Source organism: Stegastes partitus, unplaced genomic scaffold (assembly GCF_000690725.1).
Source record: "Stegastes partitus isolate 25-593 unplaced genomic scaffold, Stegastes_partitus-1.0.2 Scaffold1352, whole genome shotgun sequence".
Taxonomy (NCBI): domain Eukaryota; kingdom Metazoa; phylum Chordata; class Actinopteri; family Pomacentridae; genus Stegastes; species Stegastes partitus.
The window spans coordinates 73785-96571 of NW_007579083.1; the positions used below are offsets into that span (position 1 = coordinate 73785).

Sequence of the window (22787 nt, forward strand, 5' to 3'; positions counted from 1 at the left end):
AAACGCAGAAAAAGAAGAAGAAACAGAAATATTTGTGGCTGTGATGTGAAGCTATGCAGCAGCAGCTGTAACCTGTAGCTGAGGTGAGAACAGACAGACTCGCCGTCGTTTCCTGACGCTGCACATTCGTCCTGGAAACGTCTTGTGTTTAGATACTGAAGCTGGCAAACCTCCAAACTACGTACATGGATGTGTCCACACTTCATTTATGAGTCATTATCAGCTCTTGAACTTGTTTCCGGTAAATAGGAGGAGAAACAGCAACACAGACGACCTATAAGTCAGGTCAGCTTACAGGAAACATAAATATCATCTGCTTTCTTTGCATCCAGTTAACATTTTTATTTCCTTGATGTATTTTTACATTTGTTTGTGCGTTTTTGAAAGGACACTGGGCCATACTGTTGAACACATTTTTGTGCCAGACATGTGCATATAGAGTTACAGGCAGCAGCCTTAGATTAGCACAAAGACTGGAATCAGGGGGAACCAGCCCGTCTGGCTCGGTCCAAAGGTATCACAACACACCTACCGGGGCAGGAATCTGTACAGATTATCTCCTCACTAATCCGTACACAAACAATATGTTGACACGGGATGACAAGACTCCATGAAACAGTCTGGCATGGACTCGCTTCCTGTGTTCACATGGTCTAAATGAGTGAATTAGCGAGCTTTAGAGGTGCTGCTAGGCGGATTTCGCTACCTTTGGACAGACCAGATGTTTGACCCGGTCTCCAGTCTGAGCCAAGCTGAGCGGACCATAGCTTCATATTTAACATGTGAGTGCTGTAAAGCTCCAGACAACAAAAAGCATAAGTGTTCAGAGAAATGATGCGTTTCTGGTTAAACAAGCGTAACCCATGGCGACAGATGGATGGCACGGTGTTATGATCTGAGAAATGTTTCACTAATACAACCGATCGTAACCTAAAAAGACACACACACTGTTCTACTGGCTTTTATCTCATCACACCTGGAATTCCTGTAATAACCTCCATACCTGCCTGAACTAAAGATGAATCTATGAAAACAGAACTCAGCTGCCGGGCCAGAGCTGCGTCTGCACCGGCTCTCGGTGTATTTCAGGGCTGGACTGATTATTTTTAAGGCTCTTCATGGGTCACGGTTCATATTTCTGGCCTCATGCTATCATGTGTACGAGATCTGAAATCCTTGTGATGAGATGTTTTGTCTGTGTGTGTGGCCCCAGCTGAACACTGAAGAGGACAAAACATGTGAAGCTGTGACCGATGAAACCAGGTCGGCTGAGTCGGTGGCCTCCTTTAAGTCCTTTCTGAAAACACGCTTCAGGCTGACAGCTTTCCTCATTCTGATTTCTTTTTAACTGATTTTAATTTAATCTGTTAGCAGTGTTATCTTTTCCAACACCGTATTGGTTTTTATACACCAGATTGATGACTTGATTGGTTTTATAAAGGACCCTATATAAAAGTTATCTGATGGGACTGGTTGATTTTCTTGTATCATCCATTGATAAAATGATGAAAGTCATGTGCACAGCCCACAGACACAAACCAAACTGAAGCCCTGTGTGAGATTCTGTACCGACCTGTTAAACAGTGCCTCCACCATCATCACTAAAACACCGAATCAGGGAACAGCTGCTCCGGCTCATCCCTCCAGTAGAACTTTAGAAACTTAAAGATCCACACCAAGGAGCAGTAAAGCTGTTCTAGTGGCATGTGGTGGCCAAACATCCTCCCAAGGCACTTTATTCCTTTAATTTGTCACACATTTGTATGTTTAATAGGTTTATTCTGTGTCTGAATTTATTAGAAAACAACACAGAGTGGATGAATGTAGAAAAAATGTAGATGTGACGTAATTTCCATCATTCAGCCGAGTCTGCTGAAGCCATCTGTGAACGTCGGCGAGCGGCCCAACATTCGTAACCAAACTGTCAGTTCACAATGCGAGCGCGCTGACTGCACGTGTGCCAAGGAAACAAATGCTTGTCATAAGGAGGGATTGTACAACATCTACATCCTTAGAATTCATCAGTAAAACAACTGAAGTAGCTGCTGCGTCAAGGGCATCCAAACACAGCAAGGAGTTCTGAATTCTCCAGAAATCCTGTGCTCTGTCCGCCCACTGAGCTCCGCACACCTCAGCCATGACCACGGCCTGATCTGCAACCAGCTGCTGTGTCTTCTAGAAAGCTTAAAGTCACAGCGAGTCTTTCAAAAACATCCCTAAGAGGTCAAACTGAAGGACAATGTGATTGTGAGACCGATGCTGAACCCTATAATCTATCCACTATCGAAGGCCGGATCTGTTTGTGTGTGGGGTTGCAGAAACCATAAATTGGTCTTTAGACAACGTAAATCTTTAAATTCAAATAAAACTCCCTGACAGATGCATACATGGACCTCTGTGGACACCACAGATGCATAGCTGTTCTGTTCCCCTGGTGGTCTGCTGGAGTCTTTCCCATACATGTACAGTAGTAACTGGCCTGCATGTGTGCTTGCGGACAGAAGTGACCTTCCACCGGGACTAGGAACAACACAGCGAGTGGGAAAATGTGAAAAATGTCCCAAAATATTTACGCAGAAGTGTCGTAAATGTAATTATCTACATGCATGCAACCTAAAGCCTGTAACAGAACAAACTGTCCAAACTGCCGACGCACAGGCTGCACATGGAAAACAGAACGCTGCTCAGTACACGAGCTGGTCATGAGGAGAGACCGATCCTCCATCAGCGCCACCTTTACCATTCCTCATTAGAAGAACTGAAGCATTTGTTGCATCAAGGGTGCACAAACACAACAAGAAGTTCTAACTTCTCCAGAAATCCTGTGCAACAGCCGAATCTGCAACCAGCTGCTGTTTCTCATACAAAGTGCAAAGTCTCCACAAGAGTTCAGTATCGGGGCACTGTGGTGGTTGGACTGACAGCTACCCGCCGTGTTGTAGCATTAAAACAACTGCATATACATCTGCCGTCCACATCCAGACGATGCACTGGTCTGAAACCACAAACACTTCATTATGCTCCCATACAGACACCATGGACGCATACCTGTTATGATGCTACCATCCCAGTCCAGTGGACTCTACTTCATACATGTGCAGCAGAACTGGACACAGAGTTTGGCCTGCACGTGTACCTTCTACCGGGACCAAGAACACCACAGAGAGTGGATGAATGTAAATGTCCCAAACCACTTAAAGACCAAAGATGTTCACAGTTGAAGCAGAGTGAGCAACAAAAACGTGAGCCCTCATGACACCCGGGGTCTGTTTTTGCTGGAACCTGTTGTCCGTCCAGCATAAAAGAAACACCATGTGAATTCTGTTCTCATTAATAGCTTTATTTCCGACGTGAATCGAATAAACACTCAATTCCAGGAACACTTATCCCAAGAAAGCCTCTTTTATCATGCCCACTGTCTGGGGGGATGGGGTGGAAATGAACAAAACATGGATGAAATTCCAGTCCAAATCAAAATCACATTAGTAGGCCTCGCTGGAAATCTCTTGAGGATAATAAATCTGTTTTCACAACGGTATCGCATCAGACCGTAGCGGGCGCACTTTGTTTCAGCTTAATGTGTTAAGTTTTGGTTGCCGAAAAGTGAAAGGAGGCAGCTTTTCTGAGAAACCCAGACCCGCTGAGTAAAACAGAGCCGTTGTTCAGGGCTAAATGACCAGGATGCGACAGGGAAATAAAGCCACCCGCTCCACAGACATGCGGCAGGTGTATGGGAGGACGCCGTGGACAAAGGACGCTGGTGATCCAAGGTGATGTATCAGTGTGCGTCGAAGGCTCCATGCAGCCGCTGTGGCCTCGGCGGATTAGCCTGAGAGGGACTGCACCATGGTTGCTTAGTAACTACAAACCTACTTGCCTGACGAGCATAAGGGACGGGGCTGTGTTTGTACCGTGAATAGTCAAAAGTGCTTTTTATTGCAACCTCGTCTCACCTTGAACTACAAACAGCATCATGTGTCACTACAGTCACCTGACAGACTAAAACTTTGTGTTGCGGTGACGTGTGCGTTTGCTGTCCTACCTGAGACACGCGAGTCCAATGGCTCTCCGGTGGCCGGTGTTCTGACAGCGGTGTCGGCTGGATCCCTGCCACTCTCAGCGCTTTGCTGCAGGCTCTGTCCGGGCTGTTTTTCCTATTCTGGGATGTCCTTGCATGACCCGCGTTCTCGTGCCAAGATCCCGGCTGTGTCTAATGAAAGTAGGGTTCCAGCAGTTTATTTCAGAACAAAAAAAAAAAACAAAATCTCTACAAACACACAGAGCGAAGGCCCAGGCTGCCCGTGTTTCATTAAGCCAGTGGTGAGAAGGTGAGAAGTAGCGGTAGCTGTGGGACTCGTGGTGGCAGGTTTGGAGGTTTAAAGGGAGAAAAAAAAAGGTGTTATCGCCATAAAAAGGAGGTTTTTATGAGGTTTTAGGCAAAATATTGAAACATAAGGGCGACGAATTAAAGGGCAAACTGCTGTAAAGTGTCTGAGCGAGGTGTTTGGCCACCACATGCAGCCCAGGACTTGATTCTACAAGTCTCTGAAACTCTACTGGAGCGCCATTCTTCCAAAAGATATTCCCTCATTTGGCGTTTTGATGATAGGGGTGTAAAACCTCCTGTCAGTGTTCAGCTGGATGGACATCAGGTGGTTGTGAAGGCCACAACATATGACTCCTATTACTGTCAAACCACACACTGACCTCTTATGATGAGGGTATTGGACAGTTTTCCACTACAGGAACCAACTTGAACCTTTGAGCATGTTCCTGCCCCTGCAGAACCTCTTTCAGGTTTGTTTTCAGGGGAGATAAAAGCTCCTGGATGGGTACTTCTTAGTGGCCCTGCAAGGCATCGCTTAACCTCAGAGGACAAGACGGGCTGTTGTTGTGTCTAGTCCAGTACTGCCATCAGCAATGTAAAATTCACATTTAGGCTGACATAACAAACCTCCATCGGTCTATTTCCTACAGGAGCTGTGTCTAGTAACTGCAATGCCCAGTGGCGTAGCCGGCATTTTAAAAGTGGGGGACAAACTGTTCAGAGGTCTACTGAGTGATTTATCGTCCACTGAACACCAGAAGTTCTGTAAAACACCATTCCTGTTTAAAATGATCAGCACCAGAGCACATGTTCTGTTCAGAAATGAAGGAGGAGTGGGTTTATAATCAGCTAGCTTAGCTAACTACATTGACATTTAGCTTAGCTAAGCTAGCGAGTTAACCTAGCTAACTTAGGATGACAAAGTCCTCTTCAAAGTCTTTTAGCCAAAGTCCTGGGCAGTAATATCCCATATAAAATATCTTTGTATTAGCTAAACACTATCACCATGTAGCAGCATTACTCAACTTACACGGTTTGTTGGGAAGAAACTGTCCAGAGTTTTCTGCTTCTTGGTTTGTTTAGCGGACATGTTTAAAGCTAAACGTCACACTGCCGCCGTTTAGCGCCGTCTACTAATGATGCGTTTAAAGGCGGCTCGGAAAAACGTGTTTCCACATGTTAAAAATGAATTAAGTGGTTGTAATGGCTGTAGAAAAGTGCCGGGACGGAGGGCACAGATGCGGGAAGTGCGGGGGACATGTCCCCCGTGTACCCCGCGTCCGCCATGCCCATGGCAATGTGTACATCGTCATCCTGGAAGAGAGCGCTCCCACCAGGACGGAAAAGTCTCAATATAGGACAAAGGCTAGCTCATGTAAACGCAGGATGCTTCCAGTGTGGCTGTGTGTCCACCAGTCAGTTCCAGTGCCTGCTCTCTTGTCTGCATTGCAGTACTTTTATTGAAGCTAACCGTTGTGGCCCGTCACCCTCTCTTCCCTTCTGGTTTAATCGAACTTACAAGGTGCAGACTGCAACCATGAACCTGCCATTGTTCTTACACAGCTTTCTCTTTCGTTCTCTCCATGTAAGCTATAGGAAACTACAGCCTCCGGGCAGCAACCTGAAGGTTTTGATTGTGCACAAAGGCTGTCCTGCCAGCTCTGTTTAGTGGATTATCCATTTTAATGGCCAATCCCATCCTGGACACCATGTGTTTGACCCACTGCCCTCAGGAAGACACTTCAGGTCCATTAAATCACTGACCAACGGTCTAAAAGGAGCTTCTGCCCAGAGCCTACGAGCAACTCAACCACTACATTATGCACTTTGTATTTATCGTGATTAATCTTGATTTGCATGCAGATGTTGCACCAGAACCAGGCCTGTCACTGCATCGAGGGGACACCGTTGCTGCATCCTGGGCTTATCGCCATTCAGTATGCAGTGATTTGTCTGCAGACGTACAAACAAGCCCGAGCCTTTTTCTTTCTTCTGTAGCAGAGTGATCATGAGGTGCAGCTAAACCACTCAGAACAAGCCCAGCTAGCTGTGATTCACCTCGTCCTGGTTCTGGATGTAAATTGGTATTTGCAGGCCCCTGTCCCGGATTAGTGGCTGCACTTGGACTCCGCTCAGCCTTTCACCTCGACTGCTCCACTGTCCTGTCTCCTGTCCTGACTGATTGGATCAGTACCTCAGCGCTGCGATCCAATCGAGCTGCACCTGTCAGCGCCACACCTGTTTAAAACCTCAGCCGGACTGAGATTTAGAGCCGGCGTCTCTTTGTTTGTGTGCTTCCTGCTACCTAGACAGATTGTGTCTGTGCCAAGAAACTTTTGACCTGTAAATTATTTTGTTACGTGTATGAGACACTGGAGGCCGGGCCGGGTTCAGGGTTCTGTTACAAGCACATGTTCCTCAACTCCAATTCAGATACCAGGTCAAGGAGTGTCCTGGCTGGAATTCTGGCTCGGTTAGCAGGCGTTTTTAAACTCTGGGTTCTGTTGTTAGTGCAGAGCAAATCAATGAGTTTAAAACCTGCTGTCCTCTTTCTTGTGTGGATTTATTCAAACCTGAGTAGAACCGCATCCTGCTGCTCGTCTATACGTTTCTCAGCGAGATGAGTAGTAACATCCATCATTTATTAGCTCCAACGCCAACATGATCTGCTCCATTACAGCCGCTATTGTTCAAAGTACATGAAGAAACTCAACACGGTCGCATAGAAACCCCGCAGCTAGATAATGTTTTGGTGGAGTAACCGTAGAGAGACACAAACACACCGGCGCACAGGTACAAATGTTCACAACAGTGCAGGTCGATTGTGGAGAGTCAACACAGGAGTATGAGGGTCACTGCAGGAAAAATCAGTCAGCGCCTCCCAGCTGACCTCCTCCACAATCACACTGACTGTCATATATTTCATGAAGCCATGCAACATTTTACCTTCACACTGTGAATGCTTTCTGAGTTACAGGCTTCTGAGGAACATGGGAATTGGTCTAAATATGGCATTTTTGTAAATTTGGTTATTGTTTCTATCATTTCTGAGCCTCATGACTTTAGCTTTAATGCTGAAAAACACGTCTGAGTTCTGCTAAATGGTGTTTTTGTGTGTCTGTGTGGTTGTTGTGTGTCTCTTTGTGGCTGTTTTGTGTCACTCTGTGGTGATGTTGTGTCTCTTTACAGTTCTTTTGGGTTTATTCTGCAACGGCAACCAAGTTAACTTCACATCCACTCCGGGTGTCACGATCCAAAGACCAAATTCGCTTTCTGTTCATTTTCTCATCAGTATTTTGGGACATGAGTCGTTGTTTTTAACATTTATGATGGTGAGTCAGAAACAGGCATCGCTGTCCTGGATGTGTTTCTGTTCTCTGACAACTCAACAGAGGAAACTTTTTTTTTTTTAAGTGCATTTTGGGTAATTTTTTAGTCAAAAGTCGTTATAGCAAATAAAAGGTTTTATTTTACCTACGTCTGATACCCGGCTGATTCATGGGCGATTAGACGGCAACTGTTTTCCTGATTTGGTAGCTTTTATACAGAATGACCCATAAATCAAGCTTAAGGTGACAAGAGGATCCCAAAAATGCCCTCAAGACTATATCAGAGGCACCAGATAGGTTCAGCATAGGGCTCAAAGGTTCAGGAGTCTCCTTTAGACTGTCACCTGTCTGTAGGTTTTGTAGGAAATATGGGAAATGTCGGAGCAGTGATCAGAAAAACAAGCATAATAAGCTGTTTTTTCCTCAGCATTATGTACAGCTGTGTCGCTCTGTCCGTTCGGCTGGAGTCTCGCTACTACGAGCAGATTGAACTTCCCCGATAACGTGATCGCTGTCTGGCTCTGACTGTCAAGATTCAAGATTCAAGATTCAAGAGTTTTATTGTCATATGCACAGCAAAACAGGTAGTTGTACTACACAATGAAATTCTTACTCTGTTCAATCCCCCGAAAAAGACGACACATTAGAAATAATGTCTGTCGCTGTGAGGCTGGAGGGAGAAGCGCCAAACGGTGCCAGCGTATTCTAGGAAGAGAAAGTGATGGAAAGTCAGCGTCCAGTTCGTCTTATTGCATTTGTAATCATGTGCCACAGCGTTCAAAGCGTGCACGCACGTGTGTTTGTGCGCGAGGACGAGGCCCGTGAGTCCAGCCGCCCATGTCTCAGCGCTCGTATGCTGACAATCTTCGCTAGACTTAATGAGCTTAAGCGATGACCCCTCGGACTGTCGGGTCACACGAGGCAAAACCCGAGCTGATCTGACAAGTCCTAATTATTCTCGGAAAATCAGATGCAGCCAGAGAAACCAGCACCGTGCGGCGAGTCCTCTGCAAGCCAGCACACATGCTCCGTCTTCTTCCTGCAGCCCTGCGTGCAAACAGCTGAACGACGCCGATGGTCTTCTCCAGATCACAGCAGCGCTCTAACAGGAGAAACCAAAATCCACGAGAACTCCTGATTATAGAGCTCTAGCTGTTTAAATGCGCTCTCTATTACAGACCGAGACCAGACGCTCCTTGCGCTTGATGAGTGATGTTTCTCGCTTTTGCAATAAACACCTTGTCTGGCAGCGTTTCAAAGGCCTCAGAGACAAATTACATCAGTAGTATGATGTGATTAGAAGCCGTCCCTGGTTATCTCTGGGATTATTTCTTTTTCCAACGTCTCGCATCTTCGTGCTAAAACTCCACAGACACAACTTGCACCACTTCGCACATGACTTATTTTGATATTAATTCAGTGGTCACGGCCCATTACCGAGCTGACATCCATAAATAACGGTTAGATCATCGTCTGTTCTGTGACAACTAATCAAGACTTCTTCTCACTGCAAAGCTTTTGTACACACAAAGCGCTTCATCTGGCAAATCCAGGTCATGTTAGGATCTGAAAACCATGAAATGAATGCTGAATGCGTGTTGGAGTGAGAGCTGATAAAAACAGTGTGTCATCAGGTAGCAGGCGTTATTGTAGTTCTCTTAGTGCGTATCAGTGAAGCACTGCAGCGTCTGACTCACTTTCATTTCAACGGAAAATATTTCACTGTTTTTTTTCTCTTCTTTCATCAAGTTGTGAAAGTTTTTTTTTCTTTTGCAAGTTCAGGCACAAAGTCATTTTCAGATGTGGGAATTGTTTGCGTTCCGTCCTGTCACAGGACAGCAGTTAGACCACGTCAGCAGTGACTAATTCATGACATAATGAAGGAAATTTAATGTATTTCATTCAGCAGAGTGCCCTTTTCTGAATGATATCAATTTACTGAATTACATTATGAACGTCTTTCCTTTTTTTTTTTTGTCATGTTTGGAGGTAAATCCAGTGGACTGGTGACATTTTTTAAATGAAAAATATGCCGTAATCTATTTTCAGCTTTTTCCTTATTGTGTTAATTCTTATTTATCGCCCAGCGTTTTCAGCTGAATCACACCGTCCCGGCCGGTTCCTATGTATATCTATAGCATATGACATTTTGCCAGGAGGTTACTTAGCTCAGATTAGAATGCACACTGACCTTTGCTGGCACCTGGCATCTTCTCCACTACTTTGTTTACTAAACTGAGCCGCTTCCCGCTCGCAGATGTTTCTATAAAAGAAGCCGAGACGTCAGATGTGCGGCTGACGCACATCTGGTTTGTAACGGCCACTTCTCACCAGGCCGTCTGCTGTTCTCTTTAGAGTTCTGCGAAACACCACCAGAGGCCTGATAAACGGTTCCAGGTGCCTGCAGCCGGCCCGGCCGTCCACAGGTGGAGTCCGCAGAGAAACTCGTGTAAAGGATCATTTCAGCTTATTGCAGCTTCGACGCTGTTTTCTTGGCTTTGTTCGCTACTTACATTAATGGGTCTTTGCATGAAACATACATCAATGCTTCACATCTGATCCCCATAAAATCAGCTGGTTTTTATGAGCAATAATTTTCATACATTTAATTAAGTCATGCAAAATTTTACTTTCGTGCGATGAATACTTTCAAAGTTGCTGTGAAATGCAGAAAACACATTGTTCACATGTTTAATACAATAGTTTGGACAAATCATTTCTTCAGGGGCCTGTAACTGAAAATATTCATAGTATGACGGTAAAATTTTGCACGGTTCATAAAAACTACTGACGTTACTGTACAAAATAAAATCATCTGATTCCGACAGGTTCACTGAGGTCCAAAATGATTTACCAACCATGTGAGAGCAACAACTAGATAATATAGAGAAATATGTTGTTGTTCAAACCTAGACCAGCATTAGTCAGGGTTGCTGAGTCGTCCTCTGACAGGGTTTTCAGCCTTGAGTGGAAGATGGACTGAAACTCTCCTGAAGAGCAGAGACTGAAATAAGCCACCTCAGGGTTCTGAGTGATGAGACAGCAAAACATCCAGAGGCCCACGAGTGCAATGGTCTGACCATGACTTGGAGAAAGAGAGAGAGCAGCAGTTCCCTGTGACTGCCCTGCAGGACGACACCAGAGCCGGGAGCCAACAGCAGTAATCTGGATCTAATGGTTAAAGCCAGAGATCCACCGAAGATGGAGATGACATGTGGCTGCACGATCTCTTGAGCACTGGAGATATCTGCCACAGATGAGTGGGTTTTAATTACACATGGACTGTTTTACTGATAAATCAGAATTTCCTCCAAAAAAACAAAAGCAAAATGACCCTAAAGTTTATGTTCAACTTTGTACTGCAGCAAAGTATGAAACGGAAGCAAAGCGTTACGTAATGAAGTGAAAACTGGAGACTCCAACATGATTTAACTGAATTTAAAAAATAGGTCTTATGATTAAATCAATAGTGCAACGAAACCCAGGTTTCTGTCAAACCGCTTAATAAAGAGAAAAAGCAGCTAAAGCCCAACTAAAGCAGCTTCTTCACATTTTATGAGATTTTTGGCCGAACGCACAGAAACACCTTCACCATGTACACATCAAGCTTTATCGCAGCGCAGCCGCTCAGGAGGGACGGTCGGTTCATTTGCTGCTGTTTGCTCGTTATTTCACACTTGTTCCATTATGTGACAGAAAAATATGTAAACGAGAGTAACCTCATTAGGAATGCAGGTTTATTAAAATGCTGTGAGCACAGAGAGCAGGAGAGAAGCATCGAATGCAAAGCGTCTCCGCACTGAATTACATCTGTGTGTTCTGGCTGGCAGGCTGGTTGGCTGGCTGGCTGGCTGGCTGGCTGGCTGGATGGATGGATGGATGGATGGATGGATGGATGGATGGATGGATGGATGGATGGATGGATGGATGGATGGATGGATGGATGGATAGATGGATGGATGGCATTATGAGGCAACAACTGAACCGTTCTGAACCAAAACATCAGCTTGAATAAACTAACGTTGATGATAAAATATTGATGTTGATGCATTTCCAGCGAGTCCATTATGGCGTCCAGTCGTGGCAGCACTGCTGAACTTCAGGTGCTGCCTCGATATCCTCTCTGAGATGTGGGCCAGGCCTCCACCTCACAGTCCGACAGGGTGGATGAAGAGCTGGGAGTCATCAGGTTAGTGGGATACCAGAGCTTCTGCAGAGTGAACAGAGGGCCCAGCATGGAGCCTCGTGTAGCTGCTGCTGTCTGGCTCAGAAAAAGATCCTTTGCAGGTCAGCCGGTAGCGGTGACCAGTCAGGACTCGAACACAGAGAGCCGGAGACACTGATCTCCAGTCACTGTTTTAGGAGATTTGTTCACGGAATCGTTCAGTTCTGCTCATTTGAACAGTTCATTCCTCCACAAGTGCTGCCACGCCAAACTCCATTCATAAATCTTGACATTTCAAAACTTTTCTCACTGAATATCAGAATTAAAGTTGGTTTTAATGACTTTTCTAACCACAAACTCTTCAGCATTATTCTTCAACTTACTAGACCTGATTTTTGCAATTTAAGTGTTTTTTTTCAGAGCTTAGATTTACGGTGTAATATGCTCAGGGACCAAACTGCAAAACCTGCTCTGTTCTCTCACAGTACGAGGATCTGAGACCGTCTTTATACTGCAACAAATCATCGTGTTCGCTCACTGGGAAACTCTCACTTTATCCCCGTGAACGAATCAAAGACTCCAACGTATCCCTGCACGTTCAACTGAGCTCAGCTGAAATGGGAAATGAATGGATGGTGATTCAGTTCGGTTCCTTCACCCAAAAAGATTTGTTCTTTCCAACACTATTATCAACACCAGGAGACATCCAATCCTTTAAGAGCACAGAGGATGATCTGCTTGGCTGTGTCAAACGCAGCAGACAGATCCAGCAGGATGAGGACGGAGGAGAGGTGAGCAGAGAGCAGCTCTGGGACAGAAAACACACGAGTCTGCAGTTTTTTGTTTTGTTCGACGTCCAGACTTGATAGTGGCCGATTGAACTGGAAAATGTCTTGAGACTTAAAGCGCTGTACAGTGTTTCTCATTCACATACATTCAAACATCAGCGGTGACAGAGCTGCCATGCAAGCTGCTGCCACTGGGAGCAGCTTCAGGTTCAGTGTCTTGCCCGAGGACACCTTGACTGTGGAGGGGATCAAACCACCGACCTTCTGATTGGAGGACCACCGCTCTACCACCACAGCCTGTGCTGCCGCCCCAACATGTGTTGATGAAGTGGGAAAGAAGGAGGTGAAGCTCCACACAGAAAGGGAAAAGGTTTGGAAGCAGAAAAGTTTGGCCTCTGTTTGTAGCAGGTGTTAATCAGAAGTGTGGAGTCCAATCCTGGCATGACTGACTCGCAGCACACAAGAAGAAACGGCACCACCAAACGTCCATCCATCCATTATCTATACGCCACTTAATCCTCACCAGGGTCATGGGGGGGCGGAGCCTATCCCAGCTGACTCAGGGTGAAGGCAGGTTCACCTGGACAGGTAACCAGTCTATCACAGGGCTACACTTAGAGACAGACAACCAAGCACACTCACATTCACACCTACGGACAATTTACAATCACCAATTAACCTCAGCATGTTTCTGGACTGTGGGAGGAAGCCGGAGAACCCGGAGAGAACCCACGCTGCACGGGGAGAACATGGAGACTCCACGCAGGAAGATCCCGGGTGTCCTCACCGGGACGCCAACCGACGACCTTCTAGCTGTGAGGCAACAGTGCTAACCACTGCGCCATCCTGCAGCCCCACCACCAAACAAATAACAGTAAAATAAATAAAAAATATGAATAGTAATATAGATTAATAGCCATTTTTTAGCACATATGGAAGGACTTTTGCAGCATTAATATAGAAACATTATGCAGGATGTCTGAGCACTGCCTGCTCTGGTCGTTCTGACTGGTATATGTTGTACTTGTGTATGTTTCTAGTTTATTTTCACTTTGTTCTTTACACTATCCCCTTTGCCACTGTAACACTGCAGAGGGATTAATTCAGGATTATCTCATCTCATCAGACTGCAGGTCAACTAAGAAGACAATCCCCACGACCTTTCTGCGCTCAGAGAGCAGCTGAAGCTAAGAGCTGAATGACAAACTGACAACGCAAAACGAGTGATGTCACAACAGGTAATAGAAACCTGTTCAAAAGACCCTGAGGGGGGGAAATCTGCAGATTGTGACCTTGCAGGAGTTCAGATGCGCTCCGAGACGTCAAAGAAACAGTGAGACGGGTTTGAGACAAGCCCCCGGGTGGCAATCTAAATTTATGTGCGGGGAAGAAAAAAAGAAAGCAGCGAACACACGACTTCCTGGTTCAACTCTGACCTACATACTGCTGCTGTGTCAGACTTACACACATATGAAACCATAAGGAGTTATTTAGAGGCCGTGGAAACCAGTAATCGATTTTCTGCAACGAATTTCACTTTATGAAGGAAAAAGTTCAGCGCTGTGGCCGAGGAATTCTTTACCATTCCCATGTTTCTCCTTTACGTATGAGCCAAGCAGTCCACTGCATGCAGCTGGTTAGCTTAGCTTAGCATAAACACTGTGATCAGTGAGCCTGTCCAACATCCACCCGCTGACATGTCAGGAAGCTCACTGACCAACAGCTCACGTCTTGTTTTGTTATTTTAAACTTATCAGATGTTGTTTGTGTGATTGTGACGGTAAACCCAGCGATGCTGCTCCACCGTACCACACAGGCGCCTTCTCACATTAAAAAAAAAAACAAAAAGCTGTCTGAAGTCTTCATTAGGATTTAAATGATCTTCATTTTGACCAGAGAATCGAACATCTGGCGTCTCTGAGACACATTTTAAAGGGAAACAGCTGCTGAGAGCATTTTTCTGTTCTATTTTTTGCATTTCTCACATTGCGTTTGTTCTGACCCACAGACAGAGGCCGAGCTGTACTATGATACAGTGTCATGTATAATGTAGTAGAGCGCTGCTGGTACAGTGAGACTCGGTACACTGTCAGCTGTGGCTGCTCAGGTGGGCCTCACAAGCATTCAGAGAGAGAAAAAACACCACGGAGGATCTGGTTCAGCTCTCACCCAGACTCACTGTATCTGTGATTATGACTGCAGCGTGTTGATAACACATCTGTCACCGTGACCGGAGCCGCTGCTGTGCTTAGATGGTCACATTATGGCTGTGACACATTCATTTTTAATGGGTGTAACACTGACTGCCGACTGCGTGCGGCGGTCGTCGTGCCGGCTGGAGCGTTGTATTCCTGCTCTCCTGCGGCGTGTCGGTAAAACATCTGTCACAGAGGCACAGCGGGTTCAAACGGTGACAGCTGGACACATCCACAGCACCGCAGACTGAACCGCAGCAGCAGCTCCAGTCCTATCAATAACCACATCCAGCCTCACGCTCACCCGCCGCGGTCGGCCAGAGCCTCGGCAGCTGCGCTCGCAACCGGCAGCTGGATGCCGTCACGGGTCGGCCTTTAAGGATGAATAATGGGCACGTAAAGTGTCACATCACCTCTCCTTTCCATAGTGTCTGCGGGGAGGTTGAGTAAGTGAACTGGAACAACAACTGTTTATATGGAGCAGGAGGAATGTAAAGCATATTGTGAGGGAACCAAAAGTAGGCTAATCCAGAAACATTCCTCGCCATGGCCTTGTAGGGGCTGTTTTAGTCTGTAAAAAAGGAATGTTTACCTTTATGCAATGTCCACCATGTGCTTAATGTATTATCGGTCCTACACAGCTCTGATATGTTGACATGAGGCCTCCTGGGTGGCCTGCACTGTCACACAGCACCACGCTAGCAGCACATCTTCTGGGTTCTGGGGTCTGCTAGTTGAGGGCTCCGTGGATCCAGCTTGTTCTGGCACATCTAATGGGTGTTTGATCACATTTGGATATAGGGAGTGAAACCTTGCGCTCTTTGTCATGTTCCTCGAGCTGTTCCTGAGCAGTTTTGAGGTGTGCTTGGTCTGCAACAAAGGTTAAGGCCAATCCTTGCTCTTTCCATCTGTACATCTGTACATAGGCAGCTGTGGCTCAGGTGGTACAGCGGGTTGTCCTCCAATCATAAGGTTGGTGGTTCGATCCCTCCACAGTCCCAATGGGAGGCAGCAGCTCTGTCGCCGTTGGTGTATGAATGTGATCTTTGGATAAAAGCGTCTGCTGAATGAACTTGTATGTCTGCATTCCATCATCTGCCCAAGATCGATTCAGTTTCCTTTTTTATATATATAGCAACAATTCAGAACTTATATAGTCTCAAGAGAGAGAGAACCCATCAAATCCAAGGTGTCTTTTGGTTTCTCTTTGAGCAGCTACGGTGGGAAGAGAAAACTCCAGCAAAACCATGCTCAGGGAAGGCAGCCGTTGACCTCAGCTGGTTGGGCTGAAGGTAACAGAAGTCATGAAACACAGAGACAATGCACAGAACAACTAACAAACCACGTCCATCAGACCTCTCTGTGGACGCTGCCGTCCAGCTGAAGATGTATGACCACGCAGAGCGTCCACACTGCAACCTCGATGACTGTGCAGACAAATGTTTGTTATGGCAAGCAGCTGCTCAAGGAGGTCCCTCATGTTTGCAATTCATCATCGAAAGAGCCGCGATGGAAGTAGCTGCTGCCGGACTTCAGAGGTGTTTTCATTTGAACATGCTGTCCAGCAGGAAGTTCTAAATTCTCCAGGAATCCTGTGCTACGTCCGCCCACTGTGCAATAATCACTGACGCTGCGCTACACCTTCAGGAGCCCCGTGTGTTTGTCTGGGTCTGATATGTTGGGCAATGCAAGCATCTGTGCAGCAGACCAGCGTGCACTGACTGTAGCATGAACAGAGTCTGCCCAGCGCTTCCCAGCAGCAGTCAGTGGTTTGAATGTGGTGGCAGAGCAAACGTGCTAACCACGTTTCTGAACGGCTTAACTTGATTTGGTCAACAGCAGAACTCATGATCTGAAGTTCAACATGAAACAGACAAACTTATCTAATTACAGCTAATGACAAAAGAAAAGTTTATTTAATAGAACTTATGAGGAGAGTTTACAGGACAAAGCATGAAGCAAACGAGCAGCGCAGCATTTTCCAATTAAACAACACAAGAAGCTGCAGCGCTTTGCACTGAATCACAGATCAGAGTCACTGAGGGTCACTTTGAAACGAGGCTTTGTCCAGACTTGTGCTTCACCTGCTAGCTTGTAGTTGTTATTCGTGCCAAACACAATAAGCTGCAGCTAGTTTTTATAACGCGGTGTGTTTATGGGCCTCTACAGGTGTGAACTGGCAAATTTTGTGTCGTTCTTTCTGCAAAAGTGGAAATAAAAAAAAGAAAAACAGTCTTCTGCTTCCTGACTTACAGAAATCCTCTGTGCTCCTCGCTCCCCTCCATCGCTGCATTTTGCTATCCTTACTGCGATACTTGTTTTTGCATCAGCATCACTCAGTGACTCCGTTATTCTCTTCATCTCTTTGATGACAATACAGCTCATTAAAAATGTAAATGTCTATTGTAACGAGGCAGTTTCTACCAGGGATTGTGTATTTCTGTCAGAGGAACCGGATGACACACAACACACAGGGGAGCCGATCCACATGAGGGCTGGGAGGGAAATAAAGAGGCAGCAGAGCCTCACGCAGAGGAAAGGGGGACGGAAAAGACGGTCGGACACACGCTGGCATTGTTACGGCATCACAGAGAACGGATCCAAGCAGTCACATGGATGCCATCGCGTCAACGCCTGAGACGAGGCGGAAAGTTTCAAGGTGAGGCTGAAGATTTGCTGCGCTGAGGGTGGAGGTTAAGATCAGACTGTTATGTTTTACCGGCTTTGCTGAAAGGATGAACTAGAAAATAAAGATGCAACATTTGATTTGACGTAAGCTTTAGTTACCTGATAAAAAGACGAGAAGCTCGAGTGAGGAGATAAAACCGTGAATGACACATTACAACACACATTATCAGACTTATGAGTTCAAGCTAGCATTGACTGTCACTTAAAACTACAGACGGGCGACTAATTAAAGGAAAAAGCTGAACTCTTGAGCCCTACAGTCAGAGGATCCCACACTTTGCTCACTGCAGATCAATACAAAGCTGTGAGGTGCCAATCAGCTTTTTAATTTGTGGTGTAGGATCCAGCAGCTTCAACCACAACGTTAAGTGCAGCAAAAAACCCAGACAAATCGCAGCGACTCGATGCAACTCCAGAAGGAAATACGGCGATGGAGCTTTGTTTTGTTAATGTATATGGTCAAATTTATGTTGCTGATGGAGCTGAAGGTGCATTACCACCACCTACTGGCCTGGAATGTGAAAGAGAAGATTGGTATACGGACACAACCGAAGGCCACAAAAACAAATCGGACTTCGTGACTAATATGCTGCGGCCTTAACCGTCACCAGATCGGACCTTACTGAACAGCGAGGGAGGTTTTGGTTCATTGCAATCTCAACTAATAGCATGAAAACATCAAATGAAGGAGCATCTTTTGGAAGAACGGTGTCAAGTTAATTAGAGAGACTTTGGAAGATCAACGTGACGGAGTGCTAAAGCTGCTCTGCTGGGACGTGATCTCTAAACACACTACTCAGCCACTTTATGTTGTTGTTTTCCTTTAATTTGTCACCGATCTGTATGAATTTTTAATATTTTCCCTAAAAAAAAATCTGGCTCCGATGTGACTAACATGCTCCTGCCTTCACAGTCACCAGACTTCAACCCAACTGGGAGGTTCTGGTCCACAGAGCTCTCCACTTGTACCTTCAAAACCTCAGATAAAAGAATATCTTGTGGGAAAATGGTGCTCCTGTGAGTTACAGTCTTGGAGAATCGATGCAAAGCAGTTGTGAAGCTGCTCTGCTGGCCGTGGTGCCCAAACACAGAACCAGCACTTTATGTTGGTTTTGTCTTCATTTGTCACCCATCTGTAGAGATTTTAGGTATTTTTTCTAAAAAAAAAAAAAACCCACACGCTGACGTGAATCACATGCCTGGACAGTCACCAGATCTCAACCCAACACCGAAGAGAGGTTCAGGTCAACAGTGTTTTACACTTTCACACCTTGTTTAGGTTTCTCCTTTAATTTGTCACCAGTCTGAACTCACCAGAGCCTTTTTCTAATATCCACCTGCACAACAAAACACAATCCGGTCGTTTTTGGTTAGAAGGGTGTCAAAGAAACACAGAAGAGGTTTTGAAGAACAGGAATTAACACCTAATAATAATAATAATGGGCCTTAAAACTGTCCAACACATGGATTTCTTTATTTAAAAAAAAAAATAGTGATTAGAAAAACTTCATCAGCCTCTACTGGATGTGTTTCAGGTCTGAAACTGGTGGGAGCAGGTTTATTCTGCCTTCTGTTCCTCACAAGGTGCTCAGGGGCCCTGGCTGATCAGTGAATGACTCATCCAGCCGGTACATCGTGTACAGTCCGTATGAGTCCAGCGCCTTCCAGTGGCTGCGCAGACTCCTGCACGGAGCGCAGGGACAGAGCCGAGTTCACCGGCACGACCGAGTCCAAATGTTTTTTACCGACTTTCCCAAAGCGACCGTGCGTAAAAATGTGCCAACTGGAGGCAGCGCGAGCGTCCCGCAACAATGTAAATAAACATAAATGAAGTGTCATGTGCTGCGTGCACGCGAAGACGCGGTTCTCCAGGCTGTTGCGGGCTCCCCCCTCCTCTCTCTGGATCTTTGAAGCCCAGAGTTGACGGGAGGTAATCCCCACCATGTGAGTGGGCGGTGCGGGTACCGGAGTTTCTTTCTGTTCTTTCGTTTCCTTTTTTTTTTTTTTTTTTTTTCCATTATTCAAATGCTGCTGCCTACCTATAAAAAGAGCGCCTGCGTGCGTCAGATAGTTTTCTCCAATGGGTAAAGGTGACTAAATACTAGTTGCCTCTTTCGCCGGCTCAGTCTCGTCCTATCGGCAGGAGGGAAGAGATGATGGACGACACCGGCGGAGTCCAAATGGCGAGGGCGCTGAAGCACGCAGCCCTGAGCCTGATGCTGCTGCCCCGGTTCCTGCTGGCCGCCGTCATGCTGTGGCTCCTGGATTTCTTGTGCATTCGGAAAAAAGTGCTGCTGAAAATGGGAGAGCGACAGGACAGCTCGGACGACCCGCCGGTGTGCGTCTCCGACTCCAATAAGATGTTCACCTTGGAGTCGCTCCGGGCCGTGTGGTACGGCCAGAAACTGGACTTTCTCAAATCCGCGCACCTTGGCCACGCTGCGCCCAACACCGAGGTGGTGCTGGTCCAGGAGCGCAGGCAGGTCCGGATCCTGGACTGTATGAAAGGGAAGAGACCGCTCATTCTTAACTTTGGCAGCTGCTCCTGACCGCCATTCATGACGCGTCTGGCGGCGTTTCAGCGCGTCGTGAGTCAGTACGCGGACATTGCGGACTTTTTAGTTGTATATATCGAGGAGGCGCATCCGTCGGACGGCTGGGTGAGCTCGGACGCTCCGTTCCAGATCCCCAAGCACCGCTGCTTGGAGGACAGACTGAGAGCCGCTCAGCTGATGCTCAGCGAGGTGCCGGGCAGCAACGTGGTGGTGGATAATATGGACAACTCGTCCAACGCCGCGTACGGAGCCTACTTTGAGAGACTTTACATCGTGAGGGACGAGAGGGTGGTGTACCAGGGGGGCCGGGGCCCGGAGGGATATCGGATCTCTGAGCTCAGAAACTGGCTGGAGCAATACAGGAACGATGTGGTGAATTCCCAAACAGCGGTGCTCCATGTGTAGCTGATGCTGAACCGCCTGCTGCTGCTGCTGCTGCTCATTCTGCTTAAGTGTCCAACCCACAGTGCAAAATATTCCGATGCTGCTATCAAATGTTCACACATGGCACATGATGTTGTTTTTATTTGTTCCTTTGCGTAAAGACATTCAGGACTGTTTTGGAAGTCACGTTGAAGCCTGAAGGCTGTTACATTGTGCTTGTCTTGACCTTAATTGATTGCTCACAGCGATTTGTTTCCTTCATTTTTTTTTTTTCCTTTTTTGTATGGAAAAGTGTTGAATCAGTTGAAGCTGGATTCAATTGGTGATCACTCTATTTTTCTACAATACCGGTGTGTGTGTGTGTGTGTGTGTGTGCGTGTGTGTGTGTGTGTGCGTTCAGGCTGATATCTCACTCCGGTGTCTCCGTGAAGTTCGGTTTTTAAACGGCGCAACCAGAGAACCGACACTGATGTTCCTGACACCGGCTGCGGGTCCATGTTAGCAGGATGCCTTCCTCTGATGATCGATTGCCAAAACGATGTAATGTTGGAAAAATAAAACAATGTAATTGAACAAATGTTTTTATGAATAAATGTCCGATCACACATCGATAGCCGACTGTTGACTGTGAGAAGAAAAAAAACACCTTAAAGTTCTTCCTTCTGGTCATTCTGTGCGTTTTCTTGCTGGTTTTTCCTTCAAAAATGTTCTTTATTGACAACAAAGAGGCGCAACAACAAATGTTCAAATGTGAGCTGTGTGGTGACGTCATGGCTGCTCCTCGTACAGGATGTTTCCTGACTGATTGATTGATTATTCACAGCTGCAATTGATCCTCATGGGTCCTTATCATCTTGTTTTTGGTCGTTTTCTGGTTTAGATTCAACATTAATCTAATAATCCACTGCAGGCTCTGCCCAAGTGGCCGACCAGTGAACCACATTCATTCAATCTGGTTTCTAAAAAAAAAAAAGATTTTTCTTTCTCCGTGTGGTGGGGCTGGTGGAGGTTGGTGGGGTTGGTGGGGGGAGAAGTCCGTTTTATTTATAGGCTGCAGCTCCACAGAAGAAGGTCGCTTCATTGTTGTTAATCAGAGCTGATTATGAAAATACTACATGATGATGGAGCGAAAAAGGAAAGGCAGCTTCACAGAATGTCACGTGAGAATATAAATTATCCTCACATATCTGTGGTGGCAAATAGAACTACTACATTTTTCTGATTAATCTGCTGTTTTCTGGTTTACTTGTGTGCTTCACAAAATGTCAGGAAATGATAAAAATTGTTGATCAGAGTTTCCCAAAACTCACAACTTGGTCTCATCCACAGCAGAAAGATATTCAGTTTACTGTCACAGAGGAGGAAAGAAACTCAAACATATTCAGTTATGGAGCGAAAATCAGAGAAACATTTGTTGTTATTTATTGAAATCATTGACAGCTTATTGATTAATCATTGCCAGTATAATATTGATGGTTTTTCCTCTTTTTTGTACCTTTTTTTGGTGTTTTTCTTTTCGTATTCATCTGTTTTGTACTTAATGAGTGGATTGTTGTTTCTCGCCTGGTGTTTGAAGTGATGCGTTAATGATGACGATTCCCAAGTGGACACAATCATTAAATGATCGCACAAAGCCAGCACACAACTTTTTACAAATTACAAAGTGAAGAAAACGGTGATCAATGGCTCAGACTTGTTGGTGATGAATTCAGTAGCTGACAACTAATTTGAGGATGACAGGAGTTTTGGACCGATTCACTCCAGTTTCACCATCCCAACGATCGGAGGAGAAAACTGTTCTTGGATGTTTGGCCCAAACTCTTTGGTCATATTAAGAGTTCACAGATCCAGTCCTAAACCTCCTGCACTGCTCACAGACCCAATACTGTCAGCCAGGTTTGATGTTTGTTGGGTTGGTTACCATCATCATGTTAGCCGTAGATGCTAACGTTAGCCACAGATATGAAACCTCACAGTTAAAATCTCATCTCCAGTTTTCTCTGAAGAATAAACAATTAATTCAACCACATCTCCTCCACAGTTTTCTCATCCAGACGTGTTTCTGCTTCTGCTTTTTGGTATTGTTCTTGCAGCAGGTCGTGGCACCACAGTCTCCTTTCTGTTTCCATCTGTTTCCCCATGAGGTCACGAGAATTGGTGTTCTGCTCCAAGCTGGCTCACCCTGACATGCTAATGACGAACAATATCCTGAGTGTGTGATACACTATTATGTGTGCATCACTGAGATTAGCACGATCAACATCTGTGTAGTTTCTCCTAAAGGTGCAACCCAACGTCAAAATCTAGTAGGACTCCTGCAGAGCGAGTCCGGCCCTGAAAGTGAAACTGGCGAGAG

General features: G+C 45.8%; 1 protein-coding gene across 1 annotated transcript; it reads left to right on the top strand.

Annotated features, from left to right (window-relative positions):
• The first annotated feature begins 19588 nt into the window (after positions 1-19588).
• Positions 19589-21042, top strand: LOC103369945 (type III iodothyronine deiodinase-like). Its single transcript, XM_008298804.1, is given in 1 exon segment — positions 19589-21042. A coding segment is annotated over 1 exon segment (807 nt). The 5' UTR covers positions 19589-19645; the 3' UTR covers positions 20453-21042.
• The last annotated feature ends 1745 nt before the right edge of the window (positions 21043-22787 follow it).